This window comes from Haplochromis burtoni, unplaced genomic scaffold (genome assembly GCF_018398535.1).
Source record: "Haplochromis burtoni strain Fernald_Lab_line unplaced genomic scaffold, NCSU_Asbu1 Contig_155, whole genome shotgun sequence".
In the NCBI taxonomy this organism is placed as follows: domain Eukaryota; kingdom Metazoa; phylum Chordata; class Actinopteri; order Cichliformes; family Cichlidae; genus Haplochromis; species Haplochromis burtoni.
In genome coordinates, this window is record NW_024582516.1 from 988,253 (window position 1) to 1,008,867 (window position 20,615).

The window sequence follows — 20,615 nt, forward strand, 5'->3', positions numbered from 1 at the left end:
TTTCCCAAAACACTGTTATCTGCGTCCCATGCTGCAAACTCCCAACTTCCAGAGACCCCAGTGGTTCCTTTTTGTTTTGCAGGTATCTGTACCACGAGAACATTAAACTTGGGCCTGACATAGTGAACAACGCTTCCTACAAGGAGCAGTTTGATGCAGTCGAGCAGTGTTTCAAAGTCATTGGATTCACCCTGGAGGTATAAACTGATGTATTCATTACTGGGCCACAGGTTTAGCAGTATAACCTTGATCCCAGTGTTCACACTGACTTGTTCTCACTCTTCCCCATTAAAGTCACTCTATGTAAAAATAACATGTAAACAATCTTACTAGCTATAGCACCAGTATTGCTGGCATTTCAGAATCAGTGTGATCATGCCGGCTTCTCGTCTTGTATATGGCTTGTGATGGAACATAAAGCTGCAGGCACATGTAGGCAATCAGTTCTTGACATTGTGAAAACCTAATGAGGCTCAAAGTACTGATTGCTCTTGGGATCTCCACATCAATAGTACTTATGTTATAATCACTTGGTAGTGCTATTTTACTGTGTCGTTTTGTCGTCCATGAAATGCACTTCAAGCTGATCCCTTAATATATGTGCTGCAGGTGAATTAGTGTTTTGTTTTTGTTTGTTTTTTCAAATCTGTATTGTTTGTAGATTTAAGATTTTAACAAACTGTGCCCTTTTTTGGTCTGTTTGAACTGCTTTCATAGTTCAAAATAATAATTGAGCCACCTATTTTCGGATTGGCTACTCCTCGCAAACAGAAGGTTTAAACAGCAGGTGGGCGGAGCTTCTGTGCTCAAAGCTAGAGCTTTGAGTCTGAGCTGAGGTGACCATATTAGGGATAGTTGCACACACTGATACATGTTTCCATACAAACTGTATTTGTTCTCATTTTTGCAGGAGCTCGGAAATGTTTACAGCACACTGGCTGCCATCCTCAACTCTGGGGACATTGAGTTTTCTCCAGTTGCCTCAGAGCACCAAACAGACAAGAGCAACATCTGCAATATGTCTGTCTTGGAGAACGGTAAGAAAAGAGAGAGAGAAGCACAGTGCATGATGACAGAAAACCAAATATGACTCTGAATTTCCTCTGCTACACCCCCTTCATCCGCCTCCCTCTTTTGCTAACCATCATTAACTCTGCAGGAGTCCTCCATGTTTAGATAAATACAGGAAATGATTTGGTTAAATCAATTACCCAAGACTGCATTAGTACATAAAAATCATTAAGAAGCATACATTTGTAATGGTTAGATATTATAGTGCATGCTTTGCATTATATTTTCTGAATTCAAACACCTGTTCTGAATGGTAATTTAGAAAACAACATAGATGCGGCCTATTAATTGAATGAATATTCTCCTGCTCAGTCAGAATGAGGCTACATATTGCATAAGATGTACTGCTTTGAGTAAACTCCACACTATAAATGCTAACTTTTATCCCCTTCCTTATCTCATGTCACCTCAGTGGCATCTCTGCTTCGTATCCGCTCAGACGAGCTGCAGGAAGCCCTGACCTCCCACTGTGTTGTGGCCCGCGGAGAGACGATCGTCAGACCCAACACAGTGGAAAAAGCAGTGGAGGTGAGGGACGCCATGGGTAAAGCTCTCTACAGCCGCCTCTTCAGCTGGATTGTCAACCGAATCAACGCGCTGCTGCGGCCTGACAGCCAAGGGTAAGATGGGGGGGCAGAGAGTGTAACGGTGTGTTTGGTTGTCACGAATGAGGTCGTCTGACAAAGTTCCTGCTTTTGGATTAAAATAGATACACAACTAGATTCACTGCCAAGTCTTTAAAACTGCAGAATATACTTTAAAATCTACTTGCGTACATATTACATCGAGTATAGTGAGCATCACTATACTCGTGAGCATCACTATACTGGTTTAAGTTGTAAAAGAATTAATGAAGTGTCAAAACACAAAAAAAACCTGTACATTTGAGATGTTAAAACCAACAGTTTAACAGTTTTAAACATAAAAAGACTATAAATTCTTTCTATTGCCAGTCTTGGCAGCCGGGGGTCAGTCCGCCAGGGCCTCCGCTCCTGGCCGCCACCCGGCACACAATGCACCCGACCCCTATGGCGCCTCCTGCGGGTGGTGGGCCTGCGGGAGGATGGGCCCATGTCTCCTCTTCGGGCTGTGCCCGGCCGGACCCCATGGACTAAGGCCCGGCCACCAGACGCTCGCCCTCGGGCACCCTCCCTGGGCCTGGCTCCAGGGCGGGGCCCCGGTAACCCTATCCCGGGCAGGGTAAACTGTTCCCTCGGTGTCCTTTTCATAAGGGTCTTATGAATCGCTCTTTGTCTGGTCCCTCACCCAGGGCCAATTTGCCATGGGAGACCCTACCAGGGGGCAAAAGTCCCCAGACAACATAGCCCCTGGGATCCCAGGGACACACAAACCCCTCCACCACGATAAGGTAGCGATTCAAAGGAGCCAGCTGAGGTGGTTCGGGCATCTGACAAGGATGCCCCCTGGGCGCCTCCTGGGTGAGGTGTTCCAGGCATGTCCCACCGGGAGGAGGCCCCGGGGCAGACCCAGGACACGCTGGAGAGATTATATCTCTCGGCTGGCCTGGGAACGCCTTGGTATTCCCCCGGACAAGCTGGAGGAGGTGGCTGGGGAGAGGGAGGTCTGGGCCTCTTTGCTTAGGCTGCTGCCCCCGCGACCCGGCCCCGGACAAAGCGGATGAAGATGGATGGATGGATGGAATTCTTTCTAACGTTTAAATGATGTCTGTCTACTAACATCCTCTCAGCTGAAGTGCTAAAAATTGCACTTCCGCTAATGGCCACTAGAGGCTCATTCTAGAAGCCTCTAGAGTCATACACTCCATGCCCAGTTTTCAAGCAGAAATAAACATTTCTGCAGCCTGCTACAAATTTCTCTTTTGCTATTTCTAGCTAATTTACACCTTTATGACAGATGTATGTTTGTAAATTAAAAAAAAAAAAAACTCAAATAATAAAATATTTTAAGGCTTTAAGTTTTACTTTTTACATTATTTTGTTCATTTTGAATTATTTTCTCAAAAGTCTGAATGAGTAAGTTTAAATTTTGACAAAAAATAATCTGAAATTTTGACTTGCTGTATGGATGGGGAAAAAAATCAGTGGCAGATAAGCTTCCAACTAAATATCCAAGACCTTTTGCTTTTTACACAAGTAAGAATCATAACTTAAAAATAAGAAAAGTATATGAGTGGTCAGCTAGAGTAGAGAAGTGCAAAATAAGAACCAGTCCACTTACCATTTAGGTGTCAGGCTACCAGAACAACATAGCCATCCCTAGCACCACACGGTTAGCTATTCTATGAATGCATTTAAAGATTTAACATTTTATCCTTGTCTTCTCCAGAGAGGACGACAAGGGCCTTAACATCGGCATCTTGGACATATTTGGTTTTGAAAACTTCAAGAAGAACTCTTTCGAGCAGCTCTGCATCAACATTGCCAACGAGCAGATCCAGTTTTACTTCAACCAGCACATCTTTGCGTGGGAACAGGTAAAGTTCAGCCCACAAACCTCACACCAGCATGCCCCCCAGCCTGTCACTGAATTCAAATAACACTTTCTCAGAACGTGAATCCCTCCTGAACAGCTCTCTGTGTGCAGTTTTCACCTTGGTTCTAACTCATTTCCATCTAAATTGAGATAACATGTCATCGTTTGTCAGTCTGCATTTTAAAAGAGATGGCAAGGGTAAAATATGCTGCTGTCTTTATTCACGGCAGAATGAGGTTCTCTGTTCTCCCCTCGTGCAGTCTCGTGAGAGGGTTTTGCCTTTGGGGGGGGTCAGAGAATGGTTTGCCAATGTTAAATGATTTGGAGTCACCCATTGGGAGGTGTTATAAATCATTCTAAACGAGGGTCAATTAGGAGTTGAAGACACTTAGTGCTGGACTTAAATTCACTCTTGGGTATTGTTGGAACCAGGCCCAGAAATATATTGTCCTATGCAGCCATCATATGTATATCCAGAGCATAAGGGAAATGTACGGTGCTGTGAGATTAATAGTTCTACATAAATAAGGCAGAATTAAAGGATTGCTGTATGGTAAGGTTTTATCAGCAGTGCATTTACTCCACTGCCCTCATGTTTTCATGTATGTTTATGCGTGTGGTTGCATATTGTCCCAATCTATCTGCATCCATGCTGATTTTTTTTTTCTGCTTTACTTCATTTTCTTCACAGTGGCACTTCATGCTCGAATAAGCAGATTGATTTGATATTGTTTGTTCCATTTTGACCTGTTCTCCGTGGAGTAGAAGTCCCTGGTGATGTTGCTGAGTCATAGTAGCAGATCTGAGTCAGCCTGATGTGATCAGGTTTGCTCACTTTGCCCTGCAGATCAGATTTATCAGAGCCGAGTTAAGAGGAGATAAAAGACAACAAATCAACATCGTTGATTTAATATAGTTATGTCCATAAACAGCTGTTTTGGGACAATTTATGTAGGTAAATTTCTAGACGCTTTTATTTTAAAAGGTCAAACCTTTGTGAACGCTAAAGCGTGACATTAAAGAAATAAAACCGAGGATATAAAACTGTACTGCTGTTTAATGGATCTTAAAGTGCATTTGGTATTGTAAGACAAGATTTCACTCATGCAGAAATACGGCTTTATTATTAAGGCAGCAGCATTAATAGCATCTTAGTATCAAGGAGATCAAGGAGTAATGACTATTGACCATGTATAGTAACCCAGTCCTAAAGGCTGTCCTGTGACAGTGAATATGTGTCATTAACCAGAGACCAGAAAAGCTACAGTGTCTTGCTAGGATTAGGAGATTAACCTTGGAATTAGTTTGATATTTAGAGCCAACTGGAGAGATCAGCATTCCATGAAAGGTTATTCACTTGTTCATAATTCATTCTAACATGTTATCATATATTAGGGTTAGCTAAAGGAATTCCAAACACACTTCTACTCCACGGAGAAGTTGATTTGACATCTTATTTGGACCTTTTTATTTGGTAACATGAAAATCGATGGAAAACTTAAGAAACTCAGGCTTTCATCAAGCTGTTGGAAGGTGTTTTGACCCATGAAAGGAGGCCATTAAAGACATTACATCACAAGTGCTTATTTCCACTCCTGTGCAGGATGAGTACCTGAATGAAGAAGTTGATGCTCGGATGATCGAGTACGAGGACAACCGGCCACTCCTGGACCTGTTCTTGCAGAAGCCCATGGGGATGCTGTCACTTCTGGATGAAGAGAGCCGCTTCCCGCAGGCCACTGACCAGACACTCGTAGGTGAGCTGCTCAGATTTCAATAGAGAAATGTTTGTTTTATTTGCTTTATTATTTATGTTATCATGTTTTGAGTTTGGTAACCTCGGTAACCACAACTTCCTGTTAGTGCAGGGGCTGATTACATATGAGGTGTTAATCTAACTTTTCTCCAACTATACACTCTGATATTTTGCTTTGTCCCAGAGCAAGATAACAAGTGTGGTTGAGTTGTGGTGATCATTTAGGTTGTAGCTCCAAAACGATGACCACACAGTGACAGATGTTTAAAGTTGGCTGCTGTGACGGTTTCACAGTCAAATATAGCTTGGAACAAAATTTTGATAATATCAGAAATTTAGGTTGACCCTCTCACAAGCTTGGCTGCTGCTGTGCCCTACATATACTATACTATAGATTTATATGATATTTATATGATATTATAACTTGAATCTGGGGTGTGTAGGGACCTTCGGATGGCCTTGGGTGTTTGGATAATTAACTCATGCAGTCTGATATTTTAGAGAAATTTGAAGGTAATCTCAAGACAAAAAGCTTCTGGAGGCCAATGAGGGTTGACCTGGGCTTTGGGATTCACCACTATGCTGGAAAGGTAATTTAACATTTAATTCTAATCATAAACTGAAGCTGTTTGGTATTTGCTATTCATATCTTTCTTTATACCTCTCTACCAAACCTTAAGGTGATTTACAATGCCACGGGCTTCTTGGCCAAGAACAGAGAAACCCTTCCAGCTGACATTATCCTGCTGCTGAGGTCGTCGGAGAATGAGCTCATTCGCAAGCTTGTCACTCACCCCCTCACCAGAACAGGTGAAGCAGACACAACAGCTCTTTGTGAATGAAGTTAAAATCAAGTTAAGAAAGAAAGGTAGAAGGTGAAAAGCTCTAACTTTTGCTTCAATTACTTGAAAACAGTGCAGAAGTACTTAAAATAAAATGACATGGCCATTCTTAGACTGTTTAGCTTTGTCCTCTCGTCTGGCAGACATGTTTTGTAATAAGCAGTATTCTTTACCAGCATGCATTCTTTGTCAGCAATGTCAAAATCTAATCGCAAAGCTAATAATCTGCTTATTGCTTTTTAAAAGCATTTTTAAAGGGGCTGTTTTTAGCAGTGGTGCTTCATAACCTGGTGTCACGTTCACTGACCTGATCAGCAGTAACTCTCAGCATGACAGGAGCCTACTGTTTAGACTTAATGTAACCTCAGTAATTATCCCACCTGATTAAAATAACGTGCACTGCTCTGTTTCTTCAGATGGTTTCTGGATGTGTGACTAAGTCTCTTTTCTCTGTTGAGGGCAGTTTGTTCACTGACTCGCTCTCTAATCCACTATTCATTTCACAGGCAACCTTGCCCACACCAAGGGTAAAGGCATAAACACAATACGGAGCCCACGGACCCCGACACGCACCATCACCCTCGCCAAGGTACTTACAGCACTGTCTGCATTATCACTGTATTATCTCCCACATAAAGAACTTCCTCTGAAAAGTTGTTCAATTTATTTTCTCCATATTACTCTCACTACTCCAGTCGAGACCTGCTGCTGAATTACAGTTCAGATACTTGTGTCTACTGTGTTTTTCATTCATTCTCGCTCTGTTTTTACCCAACTGTAATTACTGCTTATTTTATTTATTTTCTCACCTTTCTTTCGTTTTTCTTTTTCCCTTTCGCTGCATTTCTGTTTCAAAAGATGGGAGTGCTAAGTTTATACAGTTCTTTTTCTTTTAGCGAGGTAATACAGATGTGTGTATAACTATACCCTTTCCTCACTCTAGATATCCTTATAATAACCAATTGGATCCCGATATAGTGGCCTGTAGCTTGGTTTGAGATAGTTACAGTTAAAGTTACTTAGTTCAACAAAGTGAAAAGCGACCTATTATGGATTTCCTTATTTTCTATTTGATATACTTGTCAAAAAAAAGAAACACAAGTAACATAACTATCATATACAGTATATATATATATGTATAATATAAGACTTTTAACCTGCAGAATGGCCTCCTCTGGACGTGCAAGCAACACCTCCGTGCCTCCTGTGTTAACAAAATAGTAATTCCATTAACTAAAACCAGAACTGAAAGCTAATCAACGTGTTTGGGTTTTTTAAAAGATTAAAAATGCACAGTAATCAGTTTTAAAACAAAGATATGATGATATTTTATATGTCATCATATACAACTTTGCATAGCTCCTCATGTTTAACATGACAAAAGTTCTAAAGTATCAGTTCAGCATGAGCTCCTAATGAGCCAAAAGCTTGTTATGATGCCAAGGAGAGCAGGTATCCCTAATGTGGTTATCTCAGGCACACAGCTCTGTCTGAACAGAGGCCCCGCCTACCTGCTGTTGAAATAATGTGTTTGTGAGAGGCAGCCAATCAGATGATAGTTCGCTTAAAGGAAGAGGGAAAAGAGCTGAAGCAGAGAGTGATTTGACGGGAATCACTCAAAGCTATTTTAATGGACTCCAAGCATAAAAATATAAAGCTGGAAATGAGCATAAAAGGTCTACTTAAAAGTATTTTCCTGCATTAAGTCTCTGTGCAGATCATTATGTGTATTTGCAGCCTTGCTTTGCAAAATGCTAAATGCACCTAAAAACATCCCTTACTTCCTTCTGATGTATCTCTTATGCCGTGCTAATACTAGACTTGTTCATACAGGGAGTGCAGAATTATTAGGCAAGTTGTATTTTTGTGGAATAATTTTATTATTGAACAACAACCATGTTCTCAATGAGCCCAAAAAACTCATTAATATCAAAGCTGAATGTTTTTGGAAGTAGTTTTTAGTTTGTTTTTAGTTTTAGCTATTTTAGGGGGATATCTGTGTGTGCAGGTGACTATTACTGTGCATAATTATTAGGCAACTTAACAAAAAACAAATATATACCCATTTCAATTATTTATTTTTACCAGTGAAACCAATATAACATCTCCACATTCACAAATATACATTTCTGACATTCAAAAACAAAACAAAAACAAATCAGCGACCAATATAGCCACCTTTCTTTGCAAGGACACTCAAAAGCCTGCCATCCATGGATTCTGTCAGTGTTTTGATCTGTTCACCATCAACATTGCGTGCAGCAGCAACCACAGCCTCCCAGACACTGTTCAGAGAGGTGTACTGTTTTCCCTCCTTGTAAATCTCACATTTGATGATGGACCACAGGTTCTCAATGGGGTTCAGATCAGGTGAACAAGGGGCCATGTCATTAGTTTTTCTTCTTTTATACCCTTTCTTGCCAGCCACGCTGTGGAGTACTTGGACGCGTGTGATGGAGCATTGTCCTGCATGAAAATCATGTTTTTCTTGAAGGATGCAGACTTCTTCCTGTACCACTGCTTGAAGAAGGTGTCTTCCAGAAACTGGCAGTAGGACTGGGAGTTGAGCTTGACTCCATCCTCAACCCGAAAAGGCCCCACAAGCTCATCTTTGATGATACCAGCCCAAACCAGTACTCCACCTCCACCTTGCTGGCGTCTGAGTCGGACTGGAGCTCTCTGCCCTTTACCAATCCAGCCACGGGCCCATCCATCTGGCCCATCAAGACTCACTCTCATTTCATCAGTCCATAAAACCTTAGAAAAACCAGTCTTGAGATATTTCTTGGCCCAGTCTTGACGTTTCAGCTTGTGTGTCTTGTTCAGTGGTGGTCGTCTTTCAGCCTTTCTTACCTTGGCCATGTCTCTGAGTATTGCACACCTTGTGCTTTTGGGCACTCCAGTGATGTTGCAGCTCTGAAATATGGCCAAACTGGTGGCAAGTGGCATCTTGGCAGCTGCACGCTTGACTTTTCTCAGTTCATGGGCAGTTATTTTGCGCCTTGGTTTTTCCACACGCTTCTTGCGACCCTGTTGACTATTTTGAATGAAACGCTTGATTGTTCGATGATCACGCTTCAGAAGCTTTGCAATTTTGAGACTGCTGCATCCCTCTGCAAGATATCTCACTATTTTTGACTTTTCTGAGCCTGTCAAGTCCTTCTTTTGACCCATTTTGCCAAAGGAAAGGACGTTGCCTAATAATTATGCACACCTGATATAGGGTGTTGATGTCATTAGACCACACCCCTTCTCATTACAGAGATGCACATCACCTAATATGCTTAATTGGTAGTAGGCTTTCGAGCCTATACAGCTTGGAGTAAGACAACATGCATGAAGAGGATGATGTGGACAAAATACTCATTTGCCTAATAATTCTGCACTCCCTGTATATCACTGTGGTGGATTTGTGTTTATAGCACCATGCCTAATTCTGCTATGCAATTTCAGAAAAATGGCTTACATAGTCAATCAATTTTTTTTAAAATGCTTTTAAAACAGTGTTAAAACTTTAAATTTTGCACTCCAAGCATTCCGTAATCAGCCTGACTCTTTCAGGTGCCAGTATCCAAATAAAACTCCTCCTGGCAACTCAATTGCGTGGCTTTATGTGCCGGTGTGAATTAGTTTAGATTGCAGCCGTACACCATTGCTAAATGTAAGCCTCAAAGCCATTTGCTCACCTAAAACCAATCGACAGCAGCTACATTTACAAGAACTGTTTGATTAGTTCTTGAATTTATTTCCATTCATCTGCATATTTTAGGGAAAAAGCTCATCAAAGGTTTTGCTCTTGAGAAGCCACGATGAACAATTTAAATGCTAAAAAACAGCATTAGGCTGATGGCGTGCTATAAAGGTGGTCTTCTCCCCGTTGTGTTTGTGTTGAGAATTAGAAGTAGAGCTTTTTAAAATGTTTCCAAATATGTGGTAAAGACAATTAAGTGGTTATTTTTTTTATTTTTATTTAGCTGTCTGTTTCTTCTTTTTTTTTTTGGGGGGGGCAGCTATCTATACCTCATATTGCTTACTTAAATCTAAGCATGCTTCCGACTCAAAAAAGATCAAAAGACACTGAACCACCCACCATTGACATGTGACCGATTTGGGTGTAACACTGTTGTATATAAGTAGACCATATTCTTGATTTGGCACTACTTGTTTATCCACTTTATGCGTCTCTTTTGCAGCGTTCTCTGGAATTAAAGCCTGCAAAAAAAATCTTGCTTGATGTAAGCAAATGAAAACGGTGATTGGTGGTTTTTCAAAAACACAATCAAATGTTTGGAGTAAAATTTGCACAGGAGAAAAAAGATAAACCGCATACATGTTTTATTATTTAGTCGGATATCCATACTGTACAAGCAGAAATTATAGAGAGTAGTATTATATCATATACCCGGTATTATTGGCCTTTTTTAATATGTTTTATGTTTTTGGTTTTTTTTTTTAGCCAGGTGAATCTGGAGACACGCCTTACCACCCTAGAGAAACCACCAACATGAGAACACAGACAGTGGCCTCCTACTTCAGAGTAAGATTTGAACATTTTTTTAAATTATTTTATTTTATTTGCTTGGATCAGTTATTTGGGAGGTTTTTAGAGAGAGCCACAAATTAACAAACAAATACAGTTGTACTCAGTAGTTCACATACACTCATCATGAGCATGATTTCAAAGTAATTTTGAGCTTTTAATCATTTCTTTTAAGTGTTTTGTTTCCAGGGTGGAATGATTGTACAGCAAAGATCTTAAAGATTTATGCATTTATTTTGAATTTTCTACACAGGGTCAGAATTATAAATACAAACATAGAAATGATACATACAACCTCAGATATATAGATACTCTTTTAGGGCCGGGGCTGGATAACCACCATCTACCATTATAGAATTGTACCATAAATTTCTAGCTGGTTTTCTTTGAGTGCCTTCTCTCACCAGAGACATTATAACTACCATATATTTGCCACAACTACCCCTAATCTTCTTCTTCTGCTCCTTCTAGTACTCTTTGATGGACCTTCTGTCCAAGATGGTGGCAGGTCAGCCTCACTTTGTGCGCTGCATCAAGCCCAACAACGATCGCCATGCCAACAAGTTTGACCGTGAAAAGGTTCTGGTCCAGCTTCGATACACTGGTGTTCTGGAGACTGCCAAGATCAGACGCCAGGGTTACTCTCACCGCATCCTGTTTGCTAACTTCATTAAGAGGTCAGTGGTGAAAAGCAGAGCTTATGAAGTGATTACAAAATCAGCGTGTAGAACCTTGATATTAGTGTCCAGATAATTACATTGATTGCTGCAGGTACTACTTATTGGCTTACCATGCTAACGAGGAGCCCGCTGCAACCCCAGAAACATGTGCTGCAATACTGGAGAAGGCCAAGCTGGAAAACTGGGCTATGGGAAAGACGAAGGTAAGGAGAGATTTAATTTGGTGTTTACTGTTGTTTCTCACTGTTTGGTTAAGTTGAGGCATGAAATTAAAAGAAATTTTCCACCCTTTTATTGTTGCATCCCTTCATGATCCAGCAGGAATCTCAAACATACGGAACAAACATCCAAATGTAGCACATTGAGCCTCCTTTGCCAGAGGCCAATTTAAAACTTCAATACTAAATAAAACTTTGTTCCACACGTTATGGTCATGAATAGATTCAAATCAAGTTAATAAAGGACTCCAGATGAAGGCTCATACACCCAAACCATTTAGGTTAAACAAGGCATGAAAATAAAAGAATGTGCTTCTGATTTTTTATTTTTTTATTTTAAATCTATAACCAAAGAGCATTTCAAAGATCATCATCATCTAATTGCATAGATTTGAGTGAACAACAGTGATTATCCCACAACTGTAAAAGGCTGATGGGGTGTGGTCGTCACCCTGCCAAGCGGTCAGGTGGTTGGGTGGCATGGACCCTCAAGTTTCTGTATTAAAATAGCTCGAGAACAAAGCAACATAAGATTTTGAAATTTATACCATAGATGTATCCACTAAAAACGTTGGAAAATGTTGAATCTCAGTGACCTCTTTCTCAAGGTTATGGTCAAAGGTCAGGTTTTCATCCAGTATGGACAGCTCCTGAAAATCTTGGAGTTTGAATCCTGATGACGTGATCTCAAGGTCAGAGGTCAGATTTTCAAATTTATACCTTAGGTCCATTAACTAGGAGGCTAAGGGGTAGCACTGACAGCTGCCAGTATTTTTATTCTGATTACCTAGGGTTAGGGTAAATATTAATACAAACTGAAGCCAGTTTAGTGAAGGCTCAATTCTTTGTATTGCTTTATCTTCTGCTGCTTTATGGATTAGCATTTATTTATTACTTTTCTAATCTTGATAACAACTTAAAACACTTTGCACTATGAGACTCCTATGCATTCATATTGCACTGACGCGCACATGTAAATGCCACATACAAAGGTACCTTAAATTGTTGAACCCAGAAATCTCCTGCTGTGAAAGAACAATAACTTCTGCACTGTCGTGCCTGAAAAGGGAATCCAACAGTGCTTGCGTGATTCTGCATTTGAGGCTAAACCTACAGTGTTATGTTTGTATTTCAATAACTAACAGTTGTTTTTATCCCTCTGGGCTTAGGTGTTTCTCAAGTATTACCACGTTGAACATCTGAATCTGATGGTACAGCAGACAACACAGCGAATCATCCTGGTCCAGGCTTGTGTTCGAGGCTGGCTTGGAGCCAAGCGGTACCGGCGGATATTAAAAGAGCGAGAACAAAGTGCCCTGGTGCTGCAGTCAGGTTAGTAAACTGTGCACGCTGGTTGTGTACCACAATGTCAACAAGTTATAGAGGAGGCATAAATTTTTTTTTTTTTGTGCTGCAGCATACAGAGGCCATCAAGCTCGGAAGAGGGTAGCTGATGAGAAAAGCAAAGCAAAGTTGGAGGCCTTCATCATCCAGTTTCAGGCTGGTAGGAGTCTGATATTAAATTAGTTACATTATCTATATGTGGTGTGTATTATATTGGCTTACCCTTATTCCATTTTCTTCTTCAGTTTGCCGAGGCTATCTCGCAAAAAAGAGGTACAAAGAGATGGTAGATGAGAAGAATAAAGCAGCAACCAAGATTCAGGCTCGCTACAGAGGGCATAAAGAAAGGAAGAGCTTTAAAAGAAAGCTGTAAGAGAGATGGAAGCTATGCACAAAGCAGTAGTGAAATGTCTTTTTTTCTTTTCTTCTTTTTAACATAAATGTGTCTATTTTGCTTCCAGGGAAGCCAGAGAGAAAGAGAAAGCAGAGACTGCTTCGAAAGAAAATGAGGAACAGATAGCAAAACCAGAAAATGATGCAGAGAACGAGGAGGAGGAAACTAAAGCTGCAGTGGTTCTTCAAAGCAACTATAGGGGCTACAAAGAGAGAAAAAAGTTTAAGGAGAGAAAAAAGACGATGGCTGGAGCAGAGCTGGAATTGCCAAATGCAACAGCGGAAGAGGGACAGGAAAAAGATGTCCAAGAGTTGGCTAACAAAGAAGGAGTAGGTGAAAAGTCAGCTGATAAACAAGAGGAGAATGAGGAAGATGAAGAAAGTACTTATGAAGCAGAGGAGAATGATGACAGTGATAATACTCAGGTGCCAGAAGATGAGCACACAGAAGTGGCAGAGGAAGCAGTGATTCAGGATGCTGAGCCTAAAAAAGAAGAGCAGGAGGATGGTGGACAGAAAAAAACTGCAGGTGAGGAAGCTGCTGATTTAGAAGAGGAAACCAAGGCGGCCACTGTTCTCCAGAGTAACTTCAGGGGCTACAAAGAGCGGAAGAAACTAGAGGAAGAAGGCAAAATCCCAGCTAAGAAACAGAAAGCAAAAAGTCCTGCAGGGGACGAAGTGCTGGAAAAGGAACCAGGTAGTGACGAGGCAGAAAAAGAAGCCTCGACAACAGCTGAAAATGCAGATGAGACCAAAGCGGCTGTAGTGCTTCAGAGCAATTTCAGAGGCCACAAGGAGCGCAAACGACTCGAAGAGGAGGGAAAGCTCCCCAAGAAAAGGCAGAAGGAGAAAGATGTTCCATCAGAGCCTCCAAAGGAGGAAGAGACAGAGGAATCTCTTCCAGAACCCCAGGAGAACATTTCTAGTGAGAACCGAGAAGGGCTGGATGAAGAGAAAGCAGCTACTGTCATCCAGAGTAACTTCCGAGGCCACCGGGACCGAAAGAAAATGAAAGCTGAGAGGGAAGTGCAATTGAAAGCTAAGGAGGAATCTGGGACTCCCACTGATGCAGAACAGGAGGAGGCTGTGGACATCACTGATGTGGTAATTGAACGTAAAGATGAGACAGACGTTGAAAACCAAAGACTGGAGGAAGAACACGCTGCAGTGAAGATCCAGAGTAACTTCAGAGGGTACAAGGACAGGAAGAACCTGAAGGCCAACAAGGAAGCTGCACAGAAAGAGACAAGAAGGCTGGAGAGCTTCTCCAGACAGGTTATAGCCTCAAACAGATTTTATTGAAAACTCACTATCGTGTCATTTTCTTTCCAGTCTTATATCCTTTTTCCTTCTAATCTCTCCAACAGATCGCAAAGACGTCTGAGGACTTTCTGACTCTGCAGCAGAAGCTAAATGAGATCATCCAGGCCCATCAATCAGACCCTGAGAACAATGGCATGTTGTTTGTGAGAGGAAACGCAATCAATGGTAGCTTCACTCCCCAGCGTCGCCATTCAAGTAAGATAAGTGAGGTTGGCTAGGTGAAAAACAGATTATAAAGCAATAAAAACAATTCATAATGCTGTCATGGATTGACCCAAAGTTAATTTGAAGTTCTGGTTCAGCTTTTGATGCACTGGACCTTTAGATAATTAAGAAAGACAGTCTGTCCATTCTCACTGTCTTCTTGGCTTCTCTAGTCTTTTTCAGTCTGCTGAACTGAAGATAGTGGATATGGTGCCCAACTGCGCTCAGAACCATTGACCGAAAGTTGTCAAATGCGACTGAGCTATTAGCTCTATTCAAACTGACTGAAAACAACAATCTGGGTCAGGAGTGGGTGCTCATTTTGAAGGATAATAAATTCCAGCTATTTTCTCCCTGTTCTTTAATTTTGATCGATAAAAACAAAACAAAAAAAACAAGGAGATTGCAATTTTATTGCTGACTTCTGGTAGATGACCATGTTACTGATTAGGGATGCACCGATACCACTTTTTTGGAAAATGAGTACGAGTACGAGTACTTGCATTTCAGTACTCGCCGATACCAATACCGAGTACTTACTCATTGACAAATGCCAGCCATTTGACTTTCTGGTAGTAATAAGGGAAATGTATTTCATATTATATATATTGCATGCATTTGTATTTGTGTAATTTAGTTACAAATATATAATATTTCAAATGTAAAATAATCTTACATTTAGTACTGTAGTTTATCATTGAATACCTATAGCACACAGACTTTACCTTTGGTCAAGTATGGTGGAGATGAAGTACAGTGGGTTGGTCTCGACGTCACTGAAGCGCTTTTTGACAGCTGCCTGTAAGGTTGCTTTCATTGTCTTGACACCGTGGTCCCCGTCTGTTTCTCTGTTTAGAAGTCTCACTAGCACAGTCACAGCTGGGATGACATCAGAGGCTAGTGCGTCGTAGCTGCTCACTTTTTTAGTTAGTTCCTCAAAGGGGGCGAGGATGGCAACAGTTGTCTCCATAAGAGCCCATTGGTGAGCGGTGAGATAGTCAGGGAGTTCATGCTCGGACACATACACCTCCAGCACTCGCTTTTGCTCAATGAGGGACTGGAGCATGTAATACGTGCTGTTCCAGCGCGTCTGTACGTCCTGCTGCAGTCTCTTTATTGGCTGGTTGAGCTGTCCCTGAATGTCCTCGAGGCGGGAGTAGGCTAAGGCGGAATGTTTAAAATGCCCAACTATTTTCCGTCCCACTGCTATAGCATCAGCTATGCTCCTCTGTGCTAATAAGCGTGGGTAAATAAGCATGGGTAAACTCTTTGTACTTGTTGTTGTGTTGGGATTTTAGGTGCTTGATTAAATTACTTGTGTTAAATGCGCTACCTTTTGAGCCTCCTCTGGACAATTTCGCTGAGCACAATTTGCAGTCCGCCTTTGTTTTCGTGTCTTCATTCACTTTGAAATAGTTCCACACGTCTCGCCTCACCTTCTCCCAGCTCTGCAGCCGGGGCCTGGGGGCGGGCACTTGGTGCTTGTGATTAACCCCTTACATGCCGCTCAAACATAGACAGGTCTCAGACCGTGGTATCGGTCCTCGGTATCGGGGGACTTTTAACGAGTACGAGTACTTTAGAAAATGTGGTATCGAGGCCGATACCAGATACCGGTATCGGTATCGGTGCATCCCTATTACTGATGGACAGTATCTTCTTTCTGTGTCCTGCAGCTCTATTAGATTAGGAAACCTGAGAAGGTCAAGTGCCAAACAGGAAGCATTTCTCTTCTTCATGTGTCATCAAAGATAACATTTGATTTGCATGGGTGATATCTGTAATTGCTTTTGGGGTGGTCAATGAAGAGAGGCAGCAATTTGAAAAGTTCACTTTGCAAAAATAAAGATGACAGCTGTCATCTTTAGAGTCTTTTGAGTTTTATTACAAGGGCATTGCATTTGCAGTACCTTTTTAATCTTGTGTGATAGCCTTGTAATGCTCTGTTTGTAAATTCAGTTTTAACTTTTTTAGTAGTCAACATTTTGAATAATCACTTTTGTTTTGGAAGTTGTAACAGTACACCAGGGTACCTTCAGTAAGACTGTAGCATTTAACTTTCACCTGTCACCAGAAAAGCCCACATTTTAATTAATTTTGTATTATGAATACATATTCATTCTTTGACTAGTACCCTAAAGAGTAATATGAAAGTAGTAATCTAAAGGGAGAAGACAAAACCAAAAGCCAGCCACAAAAGGATACTGCCCACAGACAAATGAATAACGTAAAGCCTTTGAGTTTCAGACTGTATGCTTTGAATGTACTGAATGATCTTGCATTTCTTTGATTTCAAATAGTTTTTTAATTTCGCAGAAGAGTGTTTTATTTTTTTCCTTCAGTTTGTCACTAACTTAATCCCTTTGACCAAGTGTTTACATTATTTTATGGTGTTTCTGTCCTGAACATAATACTTTTTTATCCTTAACCATGCTATATTTAATATAAAAAAGATATAGTAAGTAAGTCTTAAAGCCTTACCACAAAGAGAAAACTAGCTAACTCAGTTGATAACCTGGTACTAATCAATTGCACTGGGTTATATCCTCATTGGTCTTTCCAAGTAATTTTTCTTCTTTGTGACATGAATTCGTGAAGGTGCAGAATACATTTCTCAGATATTTGGTCCACGTTGACACTACACAGTTGCTGATTTGTTGGCTATACATCCCACTTCTGCTATTTACATAAGCAAGCAGCTAAAAAGAAGTACCTAATACAATGGCCAGTGAGAGTGTGTTAACTAGAGAGCATTTAATGACTCTTACTCAGTTTATTTTCTTTCAGAAAGAGCCCGAATAGATGTTTTTGTTTCCAGTCTGTATGCTAGGCTAAGCTAACTTGCGGCAGTGTACAGATCTGCAGACAAAAGAGTGGTATCACAGAGTGAGCTACACAGATAACAGTCTTCCTTTAATCCAGGCATGTTTGCCCTTTACAGACTCTTCTCCAGCACAGTGCATTGCCTGAGGTAAAGCAGAATGAATTATCAGTGTTATTTCCAGGGGCTAGTGCAACTCCTATGAAATTATCCTTTTCAGCTTCACAAAGTCATTTCTCCATTGACGGCGCTAATCTGTCCTCATGAATTTCACTGACATAATAAATCAAAATCATTTGCAATACATACACACACACACACACACACACACACAGAGAGAGAGAGAGAGCAGAGGAATCCCAGTCACATTGTTCTTCAGGAAAGGTCATCAGATGTTAATCATGTTTTGCGAGTTAGCATTTCCAACAATTATGGCAAGAAGTAATAAGTAGGTACGTAAAATTGGCTTTAGTTGTTTGCAATTCAGAATGACCTTTGGATGGAGTTGTTCAATAATGTTACAAACTTTTTACCTTCTTCACCTGAGAGCTTCTGTACATGATGGATTGTTTTTTTCCCGTATGTGAACAGCGATTAATAATGAGCATCAAACAAAGGTCACTGTAATATATTTATAATTGCAATAACATAGATGAGGGTTGTTGATACAGTACATCATGTATGACAAACATGATAGATTGCAGTACAGCCGCTGCAAGGTGGGAGATGTCAGGCATGAAAGCTGCCCACCCAATCACTGCATGTTCAAATACCGTACTCGGAATTAAACGTGGATCATTACGAAGTTATCAAACACTGCACTTCCACAAGTGCCTTAGAAAATATACACTAAAAAATATTCCTGAGCCTCATAAAAATGACACAATAATCTTGAGTATGATATAACTGAAATATATAACATCAAATGTTTATACCTGTATCATTAATCTGGACTGCACTGGTGGTTCTTGCTTTGAATCTAGTCATCTTTCATTTCACGACTTCTCTCTAAAGTCATCTGTCAAAAGTTTAAAAAAAAAAATTATATATATATATATATATATATCTCATAATGTAAAAACGCATTATGTGCATGTTATATGTTCAGTTTTCTACTCTAATTTATTTGGCATCTTGCAGGAGAAAAATATTATGAATTGCTGAGGCTAACCTCCAGATGTAGAAATCCATCAGAGAGTAGAAATACCTCCCTCCTCTCCAATTGACCATAATGCTAACATAAATCCTTATATATTTCCAGAAATCTGCATTTTACAGCAGCACTCTTTGTTATTAAAGGCTGCAGAAACTTCGTATTCTGTGAAAAGTAGGAAGTAAAAAGATGGAAATACAAACTGATTTGAAGGCAGCAATTTCTGGCCAGTCGTCTCTGTCTCACCATCCCCCATCTCATCTGCCATGTTTGCTCTTTAAGAAGGGAAGAAAATGCCCCAAAATACTTCAGCTAAGAGTACTTTTGTGAAATAAGAGGCTGCAGCAGTGGTGGGCATGCCATGAAAACCAACTGACACTTAAAAAAATGCAAACTGATCATGTGTTGAAGATATTTTGAGAGTTTATCAGGAAATAAAGTTGTGCATTTTTGTCAGCCTCATTTTGCCCAATTATCATCAGCAAAACCAGTGCCGGATGCATTAAACTGTCTGTGTTACTTTTCAGCTGACAAAAGATTGTCGAGAACCCCCCGCAGGAACCAGCAGCCAAAGACCCTGAATACACCAGAGGACTCCACCTATTACAACCTGATTCATGTAAGTCTAAGAGAAGGCGACGAACGATTTCAGATATTTTTTACAACAAAGCTTTGCCGTCAGCTGCACCTGTAACCGCCTTCCCAGCATCTAGCTTTAATAATGCACTATTGATTGTCAAATTTTACCCTGTAGTAGAGCTCTTTACCACACACCGTATGTTGCCAAGGTGAGAAATATCAGACTATTATGAAGCTGTCTGGAAAAGTATTTTTGTCAATGGAGTGATTTTCTTCAGAAGTTTCCCTTTTGTACTAAAAGTAGTCCCTTTTTATTCAGTGTTTATTGTTAGAAATCTTTTAATCATTTTGGTGCACAATACCACCTGATTGCTGTTTACTGTTCTGTTTGTTCTGTAGTGTAGTAAACACTTCAGATACAATCTATCTAGTCGATAATTAGACTGATGATCTCTTTAGACATTTAGGCATTCAACACTCAAAGCAGCAGAGTTTTACTAAATCGATTACTGTGCTTTCACATTTGCTCAAGTAGTTTTAAAAAAGAAGAATTCCGTTAAACTTTAGTGGAATTAATATTTAAACAATATTTCATTTTGCATTGTTGAAAATATGAGAGAACAGCCACTAAAATGGTGGTGCATCCCATTAAAAAGAGACATGTCACAGAAAACCTATGGCTAAGGGGAAAAAAATCCACTCGCTGGACCCTTTATTAGCTGCTATGAGGTTGGACCCTCTTTTACCTTCAGAATAACCTAAATTCTTCATAGCAAAACTAGCTACTGAGTTTAAATGAGGCTTAGTTGGTACTACAAGGCCCAAAGTGTGCCAAGAAAATGTACAGTGACACCATTATACTATGGTGGATGGAGAGATGTTTTCATGTTGTTTACACCCAGATTTGACTCTGCCATCTGAATAATTCATCAGAAATCATTAGACCAGAAAATGTTTTTTCTTCTGCTGCTGTAGCCCATGTTCTTCAAGTTTCAACATGTTGTGCTTTAAGAGATGCTCTTCTGCATACCTTGATTGCAGCAAATGGGTATTTGAGTTACTGTTGCCTGCTTGATAGTTGTGTGGGAAAATCCCAGCAGATCAGCAGTTTCTGAAATAATCAGACCAGTCTGCCACATTCAAAGTCACTTAAATTACTTTCTTCACCATTCCGATGATCAGTATGGACTTCAGCAGGTTGTGTCTATATGGTGCAATCAAATTGGCTGATTAGATA

The 20,615-nt window shown here is 40.5% G+C and overlaps 1 protein-coding gene across 5 annotated transcripts in view; it reads left to right on the forward strand.

Moving 5' to 3' along the window:
- myo3a (myosin IIIA) overlaps positions 1–20,615 on the forward strand; it is a 75,953-nt gene that overhangs the window by 47,444 nt on the left and 7,894 nt on the right. For 3 of the 5 annotated variants that reach the window (XM_042224913.1, XM_014336737.2, XM_042224915.1), the window contains 19 exons: positions 83–197; positions 911–1,037; positions 1,484–1,691; positions 3,379–3,526; positions 5,129–5,282; positions 5,783–5,871; positions 5,962–6,091; positions 6,630–6,712; positions 6,982–7,023; positions 10,317–10,358; positions 10,580–10,660; positions 11,135–11,340; positions 11,435–11,546; positions 12,731–12,893; positions 12,979–13,065; positions 13,151–13,274; positions 13,367–14,573; positions 14,666–14,816; positions 19,327–19,418. In XM_042224913.1, coding sequence (XP_042080847.1) covers positions 83–197; positions 911–1,037; positions 1,484–1,691; positions 3,379–3,526; positions 5,129–5,282; positions 5,783–5,871; positions 5,962–6,091; positions 6,630–6,712; positions 6,982–7,023; positions 10,317–10,358; positions 10,580–10,660; positions 11,135–11,340; positions 11,435–11,546; positions 12,731–12,893; positions 12,979–13,065; positions 13,151–13,274; positions 13,367–14,573; positions 14,666–14,816; positions 19,327–19,418 — 3,361 coding nt within the window. The remainder of the gene's footprint in view (positions 1–82; positions 198–910; positions 1,038–1,483; positions 1,692–3,378; positions 3,527–5,128; positions 5,283–5,782; positions 5,872–5,961; positions 6,092–6,629; positions 6,713–6,981; positions 7,024–10,316; positions 10,359–10,579; positions 10,661–11,134; positions 11,341–11,434; positions 11,547–12,730; positions 12,894–12,978; positions 13,066–13,150; positions 13,275–13,366; positions 14,574–14,665; positions 14,817–19,326; positions 19,419–20,615) is intronic. The other 2 variants (XM_042224914.1, XM_042224916.1) reach the window with 1 other exon arrangement.